General features: G+C 54.7%; 8 protein-coding genes across 8 annotated transcripts; 4 read left to right on the top strand and 4 right to left on the bottom strand.

The window, feature by feature from the left end:
* Positions 1-449: 449 nt before the first annotated feature.
* Positions 450-695, top strand: HMPREF1541_03267 (uncharacterized protein; the record flags this gene model as incomplete). The annotated part of the gene is made up of 1 exon (XM_008717619.1): positions 450-695. One exon carries the CDS (start codon positions 450-452, stop codon positions 693-695), a length of 246 nt encoding a protein of 81 aa, XP_008715841.1.
* Positions 696-1,294: 599 nt separating this feature from the next.
* Positions 1,295-2,348, bottom strand: HMPREF1541_03266 (uncharacterized protein; the record flags this gene model as incomplete). Its single annotated transcript, XM_008717618.1, has 2 exons — positions 1,295-2,296; positions 2,346-2,348. The coding sequence occupies 2 exons, from the start codon at positions 2,346-2,348 to the stop codon at positions 1,295-1,297; spliced, it is 1,005 nt and encodes a 334-aa protein (XP_008715840.1).
* A 762-nt stretch (positions 2,349-3,110) lies between these two features.
* On the bottom strand, positions 3,111-3,539 carry HMPREF1541_03265 (ribosomal protein L32; the record flags this gene model as incomplete). Its single annotated transcript, XM_008717617.1, has 2 exons — positions 3,111-3,172; positions 3,221-3,539. The coding sequence occupies 2 exons, from the start codon at positions 3,537-3,539 to the stop codon at positions 3,111-3,113; spliced, it is 381 nt and encodes a 126-aa protein (XP_008715839.1).
* Positions 3,540-3,938: 399 nt separating this feature from the next.
* Positions 3,939-5,103, top strand: HMPREF1541_03264 (uncharacterized protein; the record flags this gene model as incomplete). Its single annotated transcript, XM_008717616.1, has 4 exons — positions 3,939-4,059; positions 4,112-4,240; positions 4,288-4,369; positions 4,416-5,103. The coding sequence occupies 4 exons, from the start codon at positions 3,939-3,941 to the stop codon at positions 5,101-5,103; spliced, it is 1,020 nt and encodes a 339-aa protein (XP_008715838.1).
* Positions 5,104-5,310: 207 nt separating this feature from the next.
* On the bottom strand, positions 5,311-5,937 carry HMPREF1541_03263 (guanylate kinase; the record flags this gene model as incomplete). The annotated part of the gene is made up of 1 exon (XM_008717615.1): positions 5,311-5,937. One exon carries the CDS (start codon positions 5,935-5,937, stop codon positions 5,311-5,313), a length of 627 nt encoding a protein of 208 aa, XP_008715837.1.
* Positions 5,938-6,270: 333 nt separating this feature from the next.
* Positions 6,271-7,986, top strand: HMPREF1541_03262 (uncharacterized protein; the record flags this gene model as incomplete). Its single annotated transcript, XM_008717614.1, has 1 exon — positions 6,271-7,986. The coding sequence occupies one exon, from the start codon at positions 6,271-6,273 to the stop codon at positions 7,984-7,986; it is 1,716 nt and encodes a 571-aa protein (XP_008715836.1).
* Positions 7,987-9,038: 1,052 nt separating this feature from the next.
* HMPREF1541_03261 (uncharacterized protein) lies at positions 9,039-11,009 on the top strand (the record flags this gene model as incomplete). The annotated part of the gene is made up of 2 exons (XM_008717613.1): positions 9,039-9,204; positions 9,259-11,009. 2 exons carry the CDS (start codon positions 9,039-9,041, stop codon positions 11,007-11,009), a joined length of 1,917 nt encoding a protein of 638 aa, XP_008715835.1.
* Positions 11,010-11,017: 8 nt separating this feature from the next.
* On the bottom strand, positions 11,018-11,717 carry HMPREF1541_03260 (uncharacterized protein; the record flags this gene model as incomplete). Its single annotated transcript, XM_008717612.1, has 2 exons — positions 11,018-11,256; positions 11,321-11,717. The coding sequence occupies 2 exons, from the start codon at positions 11,715-11,717 to the stop codon at positions 11,018-11,020; spliced, it is 636 nt and encodes a 211-aa protein (XP_008715834.1).
* Between the last annotated feature and the right edge of the window lie 687 nt (positions 11,718-12,404).

Raw genomic sequence — 12,404 nt, 5'->3', positions numbered from 1 at the left:
GTCGTTTTGCATTGCACGCACTGTGCTAGACGCCATGGTAGAGCATGGAACCTATGTATAGATGAATGCGCGGACTATCGATCGGGGCGCGTACTGGAAATGCAATGACTACTCTTCTGCAGACGTCGCTGCCACCGCTTCTCTTCAAAAGCCATCATAGATCCCCAGCTCGCACTCGCAGCGCATCGGCAACTTACCGAACCGCCCCCCTATGCAACCCCACCGCGAATCTCCAACGGAGCCCCGCCGTCTTGTCCCGACGTCGGGCCTCTTCGTCCTACATATACATACCATATAGATACATCTACAAGACCCGCTACACAGCACTCAGCCCATCCATCTATCAATCCACGTTTTACACCTCACGACCCCCTTTCCACCTCACAAACCCTCCTTTCCCCTACCAACCCACACTCTGACACCCCAAACCCTCCCCCCGTTCCGAGAGAATGGCAATCTACCACATCGTCCTCTTCAAGCTGAAACCCAACACCCCACCGGCCCGCCTACAGGAATGGATCGCAGCCGCGCAAGGCATGGTAGGCCAGATCCCCGGCCTGCAGCGCATCGACCTCAACCCTCCGGACCCGAGCTCGGCGTCGCGCGCACAGGGGTTTGATATGGGCTTGGTCGCCGTGTTGGATAAGCCCGAGACGATTGGCGTTTATGCGGCGCATCCGGCGCATTTGGCGTAAGTTTTTTTTGTTGGTGTTTTTTCTCTTTGTTTGTTTTGGGGCGGACGATCTGTTGGGGGCCAGAGTGGGTGTCGGTCTTTTAGGGGTTGAGGGCGCGTCGTTGTGTGGTTGGAGGTTTTTAGAGGTGTAGGAGAGAGGCGGATGGTTGGAACCGAGGATGAGGTGTTGGTCAGGGGGGCGAAGTGTTTGACGAACGATGATGCTGACAGCGGCGTGATAGGGTCCATAAGTTCCGCGAGGAGCTATGCACGGATACGCTGGCTTACGACTTGGAGTTCACGCCGTGAGGTTTTGGAACGAGACGGATAGTTTGTGCTTGGTTCGTGGTCTGTGTTCTTGCTGAGCGATGTCATGGACTGTGGGATTGGAGCAACGCAGTCTGCCATCTAGAGATGCAGCTGAGCTCGGAATGCTTGCGAGAATGGTGCTATAAGAGCACTGCAGTCTCTTTGCCACCGTATGCAGCGTGTAGATCATGCGAGACCAGTTGATATGATCGTCTGCCGACCTCTGTCGTGTGGGTGCCCTGTGCCGACCACTCTTCAACTAGAGACCTGTGTTTCGTAGCGTCGTCATTTTGCCTGTCATCTTCCTTCTTCTCAACCACCGGTCGCCTCTCTGTAAATTGCCACACTTCCTGCTGCTCCTGCAGTGACGAATCGTTCGGCCTTCCCTCTCTCAACGCTCGTGTCTCCCTTTGGCAACCACTTCACAGCCCATAGACCTTTCTCACTCTCGCTATGCGTAGCCACACATTTCCGCACCTCCACATCCCACACCTTGACCCGACCATCCAGGCCACCACTCAGCAGATACGCTCCCGTTGCACTCCAGTCCAGGCTCGTGATCCACCCCTCATGGCCCTGTAGATTCGCCACCTGCTCGCCTGACTCCGCATCGTAAAGTGACACGACCCTTGCGTCCCCCGCCGCGGCCAGCAGCTTCGAGCCTGGGCTAAACTTGACCGCCCTTACCGGTTTCACCAGGCCCGGCAGACTATGCAGCAGCCTTCCCGTACCACTCGTGCTGAACACAAACGCGTTGCCTCCCTCCGTTCCAGTAGCCACGAACCGCCCGTCCGCGCTTAGATCGACGCACATGCCGAAACTGCCCTTGCTGGCATATTCCGCCAGCTTCCGTGGCTGTTTGGGATCTTGCACATCCCACACGTTGATGCCACCGTCCGCCGTCGTCGCCGCGACGTACGCTCCGTCCGCGCTGATGGCCACAGCCCAAACTTCGCCCGCTTTGCTCTTAGCACCGCCTGCCTTGCCCTTGCGCACCACCCCATCTAGGATCTCCCCGGAGAGACTCCATTTAGCTTCTGCATGGTCCCAGATCTTAAGCTCGCCGCCGAAGCCAACGGAGACGAGGCGCGTGCCTGCCGGAGACGTAGCGAGGTGGTGGCAGCCAAGAGCGTGCGCGCCCGACAGGACTTGTGTGAGGGGAAATGCGGTGCCGTCTTCGCTACTGCTGGTGGAATGGATGGTTATGGTAGGGTCGCCTGAGGCCGAAATGATAGACGATGATGTCGTGGCCAAGGCGAAGACGTCTGAAGGGTGCGCATTATCGATGCTATGGAGGGCAAGGTATTGTTTGGACTTTTGTAGCAGTCAGCAAGAGGGGTGGATTAGTAGGGGTGATGCGCACCATTGTGACCACGGCCCGTGGGCATTGCTCGGAGTGGTGAAGGAGGGATCCGAGAAATTGCAACGACGAGGAGACTTCGTGGGTTCGTGTAGTGGACAAATGATGGACACGTTCAAGTTGAGGTGTACCTAGCTAAAATATACGGCACCTTCACCCCACATGACGCAGCTTCATTTGTAAGAGTTTGTTACGAAAGTCCTATAGAGGTCAAGTCCAGGTACACAATCATTCGAACTGCTTCAATATGACGTTTCGAATGTGTCTATATAATGTACACGCGCGACAGGTTAAGGTCCATTCATTTGGCCAAGTCGTTTTGATATCTCTTGCTACAGTTCAGCATTCCATTATCCGTTACAACTTGAAGCATCCTGCGAGTTTGGTTGACAGCAGTGAAACCAGCTTGCAAGTGCCTTGTCTCTTCATCCCACCAAAAGATCGGGTGCCCCGAGGGAGGATCTTGATTCCGCATAATGCGCCCGAACCGCCGAATTTGCGGTATCCTGCATGTGACATGGAATATGCCCGTAGACCTCTGAAGCACCCGCTAGACACTCATTTTCTCCACGCGGTTTCGAATAAATCCACACGATAGTCTCTCCGTGGGTCTGCCGAGTATACTTCGGAATGCACAGCCCTTTAATGTTACATGCTTCATGCTCGGTGCGTGAAGCGGCGCGGGAAGAGTCTTGCGCGAGCGCTTGTCGATTTCACCAGAGGTGGCGCGGCGGCTCGAGGCTCATACATCGAGTTCGTGGGCTGGTTTCAAGCTTCTTTGAGATCGGTTTGTGAAGCGCGCTTATCGTCGTTCCAGGCCTGTTTAATTTCTGGAAGCATGAGTATCTGCGTAGAGATCGGATCCGAGCGTATCTTACCTGCAACACAATATGGACACAATGTATGGGCTTTCTTGGGCTTGCCGCAGCCGGGACACCTGACGACACTCTTGACATCTTTCATCGCCTTGCCTGCCAGTAATCTGTGTCTCCGCTTCATATGCGAGGTCTTCTTCTTTGGTACAGCTTTTAAGATGCCTTCCCAGATGTCTGAAAGTAATGACGGGATGCTGATGGCCGCTGCTGGCAGAGCAATGTTCACGGATGCCGTTCGTAGTGGATTGAACGCTGCCAGTGCATGTCTAGAGGCATCGAGGAGGCTACCGCTGCGCAGTAGGGCACTCGAGAAAGCAGCCATGCTGTGTGTCGTCGGACCACTCAACACCGAAGAAGGAGAGTACGGCAGGAGTGTATGTTGGAATTGACTCGTGTACTGAGGTTCTACACCATCGTGTCGGTCGTGGACTTTTTGGAAGCTGCATGATCGACAGCGCCACGCTAGTACACATGCAGGAAAGCGCGACCGCGGCCCCTGACCGCTGGCTTGGCAAGAATAGGGGCCGCTGGTATTCTTTTGGTGGCAGCTGCGCTCGTTCTGGGGGAACTGGAAATTTGTCGCGGTCGCAACGTTCTTCTCGTGCATCACCTTATCATCTTCGCTTCTCCTCTTGAGCCCGTTCAGGATCGGTTGACGTCTTTCATTTGCGACCGCTACTATCTGATATTTGCAGAGCCTAAAGCCGAAGCCGAGATGACCATGGCAATGAATCAGGGGAATGCCGTATTCCCCAGAAGCCACGTCGGCTTCGACAGCATCACCCAGCAGATCGAGAAGAAGTTGTTGAAGAGAGGCTTCCAGTTCAATGTCATCTGCGTTGGTACGTGTATCATGAAACCCTTGTTTGGGCATCTACTAATGGTCGTGTGCAGGCCAGACCGGTCTGGGGAAGTCTACCCTGATCAACACCATCTTCGCATCCCACCTCATCGACTCCAAAGGCCGCTTGCGACCAGATGAGCCCGTCCGATCCACCACCGAGATCCAGACCGTCTCTCACAGTAAGTGCTAGCAAAGTCAAGGCGAGCAGGCGACTGATCAGAACTAGTCATTGAAGAGAATGGTGTTCGTCTACGGCTCAATATCGTCGATACCCCTGGTTACGGTGACCTCGTCAACAACGACCGATGGTAAGGTCCACGATTTTGCATTAGCCACAAATCTAACGTGCTATAGCTGGGACCCAATCGTCAAGTACATCAAAGACCAGCACTCGGCCTACCTCCGAAAAGAGCTCACCGCTCAGCGCGAGCGCTATATCCAAGATACCCGCATCCACTGCTGCTTGTTCTTCATCCAGCCTTCCGGCCATGCTCTCAAGCCTATCGACATCGTTGTGCTCAAGAAGCTCTCTGACGTCGTCAATGTCGTCCCCGTCATCGCCAAGGCAGACTCACTTACCCTCGAGGAGCGCCGCGCCTTCAAGGAGAGGATAAAGGAGGAATTCGCTTTCCACGGCATCCGAATGTACCCCTACGATAACGATGAGCTCGATGACGAGGAGCGCGCCACCAACGCCACCATCAAGGACATCATTCCCTTCGCTGTTGTCGGTAGCGAGAAGTCAATCGTTGTTAATGGCAAGCAAGTTCGCGGCCGACAGAACAGATGGGGTGTTATCAATGTCGAGGACGAGAACCACTGCGAGTTCGTCTACCTGCGAAACTTCCTGACGCGGACACATCTGCAGGATTTGATCGAGACAACAAGCCAGATCCATTACGAAACCTTCCGTGCCAAGCAACTACTGGCCTTGAAGGAGAGCAGTGCTGCGGGTGGCATGACCAGCAGCAGGCCCATCTCACCGTCTGCGGACCGTGAGCTGAGCAGGAACTCTCAGCGTATGACCATGAATGGATACTAGGCGAGTGAATCGATGGTACAGACTTTGGCAGGCCTGAAACTGCTTCAGTGGTGGGAGTCATGTCTATTCTATCTCGTGCGTTTTTGATGCAGCGTTGCGCCAGGGGAAGCCGGCCTTTTCTCTATTCGTCGGAGATCATAAGTAATTGTAACGAACTTGCAAAAGTTGCTCTTCGTGCTTGATCCATCTTTCGGCGCCTCTACTGCTTCATGAAATGGTCGAAATCTCCTTCATCACCCATTCATCGAGTTCCTTGTAAGTTCTGTCCAGATCATCGTTGATGATGACCTTGTCGTTTTTACCTTCTGTCTTGCAATACGCAATCTCGTTCTCCGCTTGCTTCAGACGCTTGAGAACCGAGTCCTCGCTCGTGTCGCCTCTGCCTCGCAGCCTCTTTTCCAAAGTCTCCAAGTCTGGCGGTTGAATGAAGCATATTCTTGGATTCAGGTTGCTCTTCTTCAACTGCTTCACGCCCTCCATCTCAATGTCGAAAATACATATTCTCGGTCCCTCAGCTGGGGAGCCGTCGATACTCTTGCCTTTGCCATTTGCGACGTCAGTTACAGCTTGCTTCGAGGAGCCATAGTAGTTTCCCCCAAACTTGGCGTGCTCTTCGAAGGCGTCCTCTGCGATCAGCTTCTCGAAGTTTTCGGTGGTAGTGAAATGGTAGTGCGTGCCGTCCTCTTCTCCAGCACGGGGCTGGCGTGTCGTGTGCGAGACTGAGAATCCAAAGAGGTCTGGGTGGTCGCCGAACAGGCGCTTGATGAGGGTGGACTTGCCGGTACCTGAGGGTCCGGAGAAGACGATGGGGCGGTTCTCGCCGACCGGAGCCATGGTGGAAGCTGTACGTAGTGGTTGCGTGAGCAATGTTCGAGAATGTGAAGAGACCGGCGCTCGAAAGAACAATCGCGACTTGAGCATACGGCCCTTCTTTGAATCAGCGACTGAGCAACGCGGTGAAAGTCTGGGAGAAATACCTAGTAGCATTGTTCCGGGCCCTGCAGCCCCGCTAGTTGGAGATCATCGGGGGCATTCTTAGCGCCTTGGCCGCCAGGGACTTGTGCCATCCACTTTGGACTGCCGCTGCGACATTATCTCTGTATTACGACTTACGGGCTGACAAACACTACCTAATATTCACCCGTCTCATGCGAGCGCGCTGCAGCCATGGAGGCGGACGCGTCCATACAGCCCGACCTTGAGGTTCATCAGCAGTCGGCTGGCGGCGACAATGTACGTTCGGACTCCGTTGTCGCCAGCGCGTCGGCAGAGCCCCAGCCGAAAGAGAAATGGAGCAAAACAGTACATCCACGAGGCAGACAGGCGCGAGATCCGCTCGCTCAGTATGTCCGCTTCCAATGCACAGGCGTTGACCAGATGGAGACGTACCTGCGCGACTACCTGGCCGATCCAACCTCGCCTGCTGAACATACCACCATCGAGTTCTCATTCCCAACCTCATCGGCGTTCCTCGTCTATACCGGCGAGTATTTGGGCGGCAGTCAACCCAAAGCAAATCTGTACGGCACCTTGAATAGATCTGCACTGAGTGTGGATGCTGCGCTTGCGCCGGTTGATAAGAAGGAATCCTTGAAGAAACAGAAGTCGATAGCCAAAACGCTTGTCGAACATATCCAGAGAGCCGACGGCTTTCGTTATAGCTTTCACAACAACTGGCTCAGTAAGGAAGATGAGGCACATCGGTTCTCCTACTTTTGCAACGACTCGACGCTGAACAAAGGCCGTGCTGCCAATGAGGGCGCCAACATGGATGGTAAGCGCAAGATGAAGCCAGTCTATGACTGCCACGGAACCCTCCACGTCAAGTTCTCCGTCACCAAGCAAAGTATGGAACTGCATTACAAACACATCCCATGCCATAAGACCTATGAGGATCGCGCGCCTCCTCCACGCAAGAACTCCAAACGCCGCAAGATTATGGAAGTCTTCGAGCCTGACAAGCTTGTTCGAGAGCGAAAGCGCAAAGCGAAAGCCGAGAAGCCCCCCCAACCGCCCAAGCGTCGTGCAACCGAGCCACTGCCAGGTACTGCTGATGCCGGCATTTCTGATGCAGCAAATGACAGCCTTGCGCCACTCATCGACTTCCTTGGCTCGGCGGACCGTGAAGCTGCTCGTGATACCCATTCTCCATCCGTTCCCGTTGAAAGCGCATCATCAGCCGCTCCTCCTATCATCTACCCTGCTGAGAAACTCCACCAACTGAAAAAGGCCACTCGCCGCAAAAGCAGCACACCTCGGCAAGGCGTTGTTCGCCCACCATCCCTCCAAGTTCCTGGCATGATGTCTGGCTACATGTCCGGCGATCTTATCACATGGGGTAGCAGAGCTCAGAAACAACGGCGTACAAATGGTGCAGACCCGCCCCCTTCGTCTGCTACGGCCTCCTTACCATCTGCCGAACCTCTAGCTGGTATCGCACAGGCCGCCGCCGAAGTTACCGACGCCGACGCTACTTCCGGCATGTCGGAGCTCGAGCTCCTTAAAGCGAAGCTTGCAGCCGCGGAGGCTCGTATCAATCGGCTTGAGAGTGAGAAGGGAGGTCCAACAACAACTTCCAAAGATGGACCGCCTGGCTGGCCTCCTCCACCAGCTCCCGCGAACTATTCGTACCCACCTCCACAGTTCGGTAATGTGCCGTACTCCCATGTGCAGGGCGGGCCACCGCATGGTTTCCAATATCCATCCCCACGCCAAGGGCCGGGTCATGAAGGAGTGCAGTTTGATGGAGAGTTGAGGACCATCCACTTCGACCCCAAGTTGGTGAGTGGTGGTGGGAAGAAAGGGAAAGTCCTGTCGCGCAACAGTAATGGCGTCGAGAAGCCCCGGCCGCCTCCAAGAGGTGGAGAGGTCGTGCAGTTGTAGGTGTGGAAGATATCGCATCGACACGGGCACTGATTTGTTGTTAGAGGCGAACCACCTGAATGGAGTGGACACGGCGTTCTGCGGCCGGATTCGAGATGATTCATGTGGGGATTGTTCTGGGTCGATTGGCGAAAAATGAAGCTCGAGCTCATGAGCAAACTTTGAGGTTCCTTCATATGAGCGGCGTCTTTGTGCTCTGCCGAACCCTGGGGCTTGTATGACTACTCATGATTGATCAAACACGGAGCATAAGTGTGTAGGTAATAGTGTTCCGCGGGGAGGCGCTCGTTTATGCAGCCGTATCCTCTAATACTACCAATTGTCAACGACTTCATAATTGCTCAAAATTTGGCTAGGCGCGCTTCTGAACTTCGAATACTACAGCTTGATCGAGGATTGAATACCTCATGGGCGATACCAGTATGTGTTGACCGCTCGAAGGGAGAAAGCAGCCCGATAGCAATCATTTTCATCATTGGCATCCATGACTATGTTCAGGTTCTCGGTTGTCCGGCATACATGCCCGGCTGGCCTTTGCGTCTCATCCGCTCCTCCAGGGTCGGACCACGAATAACAGTTTGACGGTAGGCTGCTTGCTACACTAGGCTCCGAGCAGGAAGTCAGTTGTCTCTTAGAGTGTCATTGTATTTGATCTGATACCTTTGTTCATCTCACCTGCATTGTCCAACCAACCTGTGCAATTATATTGCGGCCCCAACCCAAATTCGGACTTTTGTAGTAGTGTTAAGACCGTGGTAGCCGCCGAGACCATTTGTTTTCAGTAGCTAGCTGGCAATGCGGGGCGTTAAAGCATGGAAGATCTCTCCTACCAAGGTCCTTGCGTATCCAACGTTTCATGCTGGTTGACGTTCAAGTGGTCTTGTATGCCAAGGATTGATGGTTCCCCGGCGGAGAAAAGATCTTGCGTCCTCCGAAAGCCTTGAGAAAAAGTCGCTGGCGCTGGCTAGTCCAACCACAGTTCAGTTCACCGTTCAGTCTGACTCTCAAACTGTCGACTGTGAACCTGTTGCTGTTCGACTGAGATGTCAAAAATGGCCGGCACAAAGCGCTCAGCGGACAGCGCGGAGACTAAAGCCTACAAAAAGCCCAAGTTCGAAAAATTCACTGCCGTCGGAAGCAAAAAGTCATTTCCCGCCGACAAGCCCAAGTATGGTGCCGCAGCCACGGACTCCAAAGACAAGGAGACCGTCCTCAATGGTACGTAAACCTTCCCATTCGCCAGCAAGCCAACTCTAACGGTCTCAACAACAGGCAAGACCTCAGCCGAAACGCACCGCGAGCAAAAGCACCTAGCCGCGCAACGCAAAGCCTCCAAGCCCAATGCGGACCTGATCCAGCGCAGCAAGAAGATCTGGGAACGCCTACGCCGCAAGTCGCACGTGCCGCGCGAGGAGCGCGAGCAGCTCGTCAAGGAGCTGTTCGAGATCATCACGGGACGGGTAAAGGACTTTGTGTTCAAGCACGATAGTGTGCGGGTCATTCAATGTGCAGTCAAATACGGGAGCAAGGAGCAGAAGATGATGATTGCGCGGGAGTTGAAGGGCTGCTATCGGGAGCTGGCGGAGAGCAAGTACGCCAAGTTCCTGGTAGGGAAGCTGGTGGTGGTGGGCGACGAGGCGCGGGACTTGGTGGTGGCTGAGTTTAGTGGGTGGATCAAGCGAGGCGTGAGGGGCTCGGAGAGCGGGTGGATTCTGGATGATGTGTATCGTGGGGCGGCGACTGAGGGGCAGAAAGAGCTGCTGTTGAGGGAGTGGTATGGCCCTTCGGTGGGGTTGTTGAATGGGGAAAAGGGGGACTTGGGCACGACTGGCGAGCTGAAGACAATCTTGACGGCGAAGCCAGAGTTGAGAGGACCGGTGATGCAGCATCTCAAGGAGATGTGTAACCAGTTGGTACAGATGAAGAAGACGGGGTTCACGATGCTGCATGATGCGTTGTGGCAGTATTGGGACAACTGTGTGGCGGGCGGGCCGGAGGAGAAGGAGGTCATGGACTGGCTTCGAGATGATGAAGAGGGCGACCTGGTCAGGAATCTGGCGTTCACCGGGAGTGGATCAAGATTGCTTTGCAATTGTCTGGCAGCCGGCGACGCAAAATATCGCAGAGGCTTGCTGGGGTCTTTGAAGGGTCATGTGAGACTTCTGGCGAGCGACACGCATGGCATGAGGGTCCTGGTGACTGTCTCGGAAGTCATGGACGACACCAGAGAAGTGAACAAGACTTTGTTCAAGGAACTGCTTGGCAAGGATATGGAGGAGCAGTTGAGGAAACAGGAACTGCTCGGCCAGATCAATCACTTGGTTGCACGGATCCCCTTGCTGTGGCCGTTTAATGCCACGCCGCCAAAGTGGCTGGTGAGCGAAGAAGACATAAAAATCGTGGAGGAAGTGAGGGAGCGGAGAAAGGAGACATCCAAGAAAGATCCCGAAAAGAGGAGGGTGGAATTGTCCGAGGCACTTTCTCAGCCACTGCTCGACTTCATCGCAGCTAATGCCGCGGCGCTGGCTGAAACAGGCTATGGATGTCAATTCGTCGCCGAGGTGCTCTTGAACGGTACAGGTGATAAGGACGAAGCACTGCAGGCAGTGGCCGACCTGGCCGCCGGCTCAGCGGACGAAACCCTTCAGACGCCCCAAGCCGGCCGTATGTTGAAGACGCTCGTCGGAGGCGGACACTTCGACAAGACGTCTGGTACGATTGTGCAGGTCGACCCACCTCTGAATTTCCACGATCGACTATACGGAGCCATCACAGCGGAAGACAAGGACCGAGTCCTGCAGTGGGCCACCGGTCCAAACTCGTTCTCAATCCTTGCCATGCTTGAGGCACCGGGCTTCACACACAAGGACGAGCTGATGCAGCTGCTCAGGACAAGGAGCACCGATCTGGAGGTAGACAATGTCGGAGCAAGGAAGATCCTGGATCTCTTGGGCGTCCAGGAGCAGGCAGAGGCGATACCTGCCAAAAGTAAGACCTCGAAGAAGCGGAAGTCGAAAGCATGAGTGAGTCCTCATGTCGGACTTGGCCGGACCATGCAAATATGATAGAAATTACCATCCGTCGGTGCTTCGAGCTTCAACTGATCGACTTCCTCAAAGCCATGCTTGGCGTAGATATTTCTGGCGGCCGGTGATGACTCGAGATAGCAAGGCAGATGCAAGTCGTCAGCCCTTTCGATGCCCCATTTCACTAGCATCGTAGCAGCACCCTGCCTCAGAAACTTGGGACTGGTGCCAACGGCGAAGAGGACTGCGGTCCAGTCAGATCAAATGTATAGCGGGAATGAATTTGGACGAACAAGCATGAGGCGCACCATGGCCCAAGTGCTTTGCAACGACTTCATGATGTTTCCTCACACCATTGTGTGTCAATCTGTTCCCAATTTCCAGGTCAGCATCACGTGGTAGAGGAAAATGATCTGTTAACATTTCTCTCTCAATCTCATCGTGGCCACGTTGCGGATAAAAGTGCCAGATGGCGTATGCGGCGATCTCGCCTGTGAACGCGTCTTTGACGAGCATCAGATGCCGAGTCAAGTCGTTGTCCATGTCATTCTCTAGCTGGTTGACGGTGTGCTGAATGGTGTCTGGCGTTGGCCCCTTGGGGAAGATCAGCTTGAAGCCCGCGTCGTTGGCCCAGGCGTCGAACTGAACTCGGGTCACTGCCTCCAGGTCGTCAGGGTTAGCGGGAACCACCACGAAAGCCGGCATGATGCTGGGATGTGCTGGGTCATGAGCTGCAGTCTCAGTTTCAATCCAGGACTTGATGATCTCTCGCGACAGCTGGTACCGCAGCGGACTTTCCAACAGCCGGCTCGAGCAAGCGCGATCCGTCGCACAGGCGGCGTGACCCTAAGCTCAGGTTAACTTCCGGACCTTGCATGATAGGGGAAAGGCCAGCTGCGGCAGCCAGGGGGTAACCTGTTCGCTGCTGGTGCTGGTTGGTTCCCCCCGTTAAGCGAAAATGCGCTTCTTGGGCCCTGGAACCCCCCCTGCCAGCCACTCCCGCCTGCACTTCGCAGCCCCCCCATCTCCACCAGTCCGCCTCCTAGAACTTTCCTCCTACCGCATGATTTGACCATTCATTAGACTTCCAAGCTGTCTTCCTCTGTCCAAACACTGTCGCGATTTCTTCTGTCTACCCCAAGAAGCGCTCCTGTTAGCAACGGCGTAGTCTGTCAGTCTGCCGGTTCTCGCACCCTTCGTCGACGACATCTGTATACCGTTATCCGTCCAGTCCGTCGGTATACCGCGTTCGTACGCATTGATCAGGTCGGCATTCAATGTCTAGCAGCATGTTCTGGGACCCGAAGCTCGCGTAGTGCTCGGGCGATCCCTCGAGATCTACTACCTCGTCCTGCAACGAACGAACTTTCTTCTGCAAGAGGCGCATCGAAA

The sequence above is a fragment of the Cyphellophora europaea genome, assembly GCF_000365145.1.
Source record: "Cyphellophora europaea CBS 101466 unplaced genomic scaffold supercont1.3, whole genome shotgun sequence".
Classification (NCBI taxonomy): domain Eukaryota; kingdom Fungi; phylum Ascomycota; class Eurotiomycetes; order Chaetothyriales; family Cyphellophoraceae; genus Cyphellophora; species Cyphellophora europaea.
Note: the sequence above shows the minus strand (reverse complement) of the source record. Positions and strands in the feature narration are given on the sequence as shown.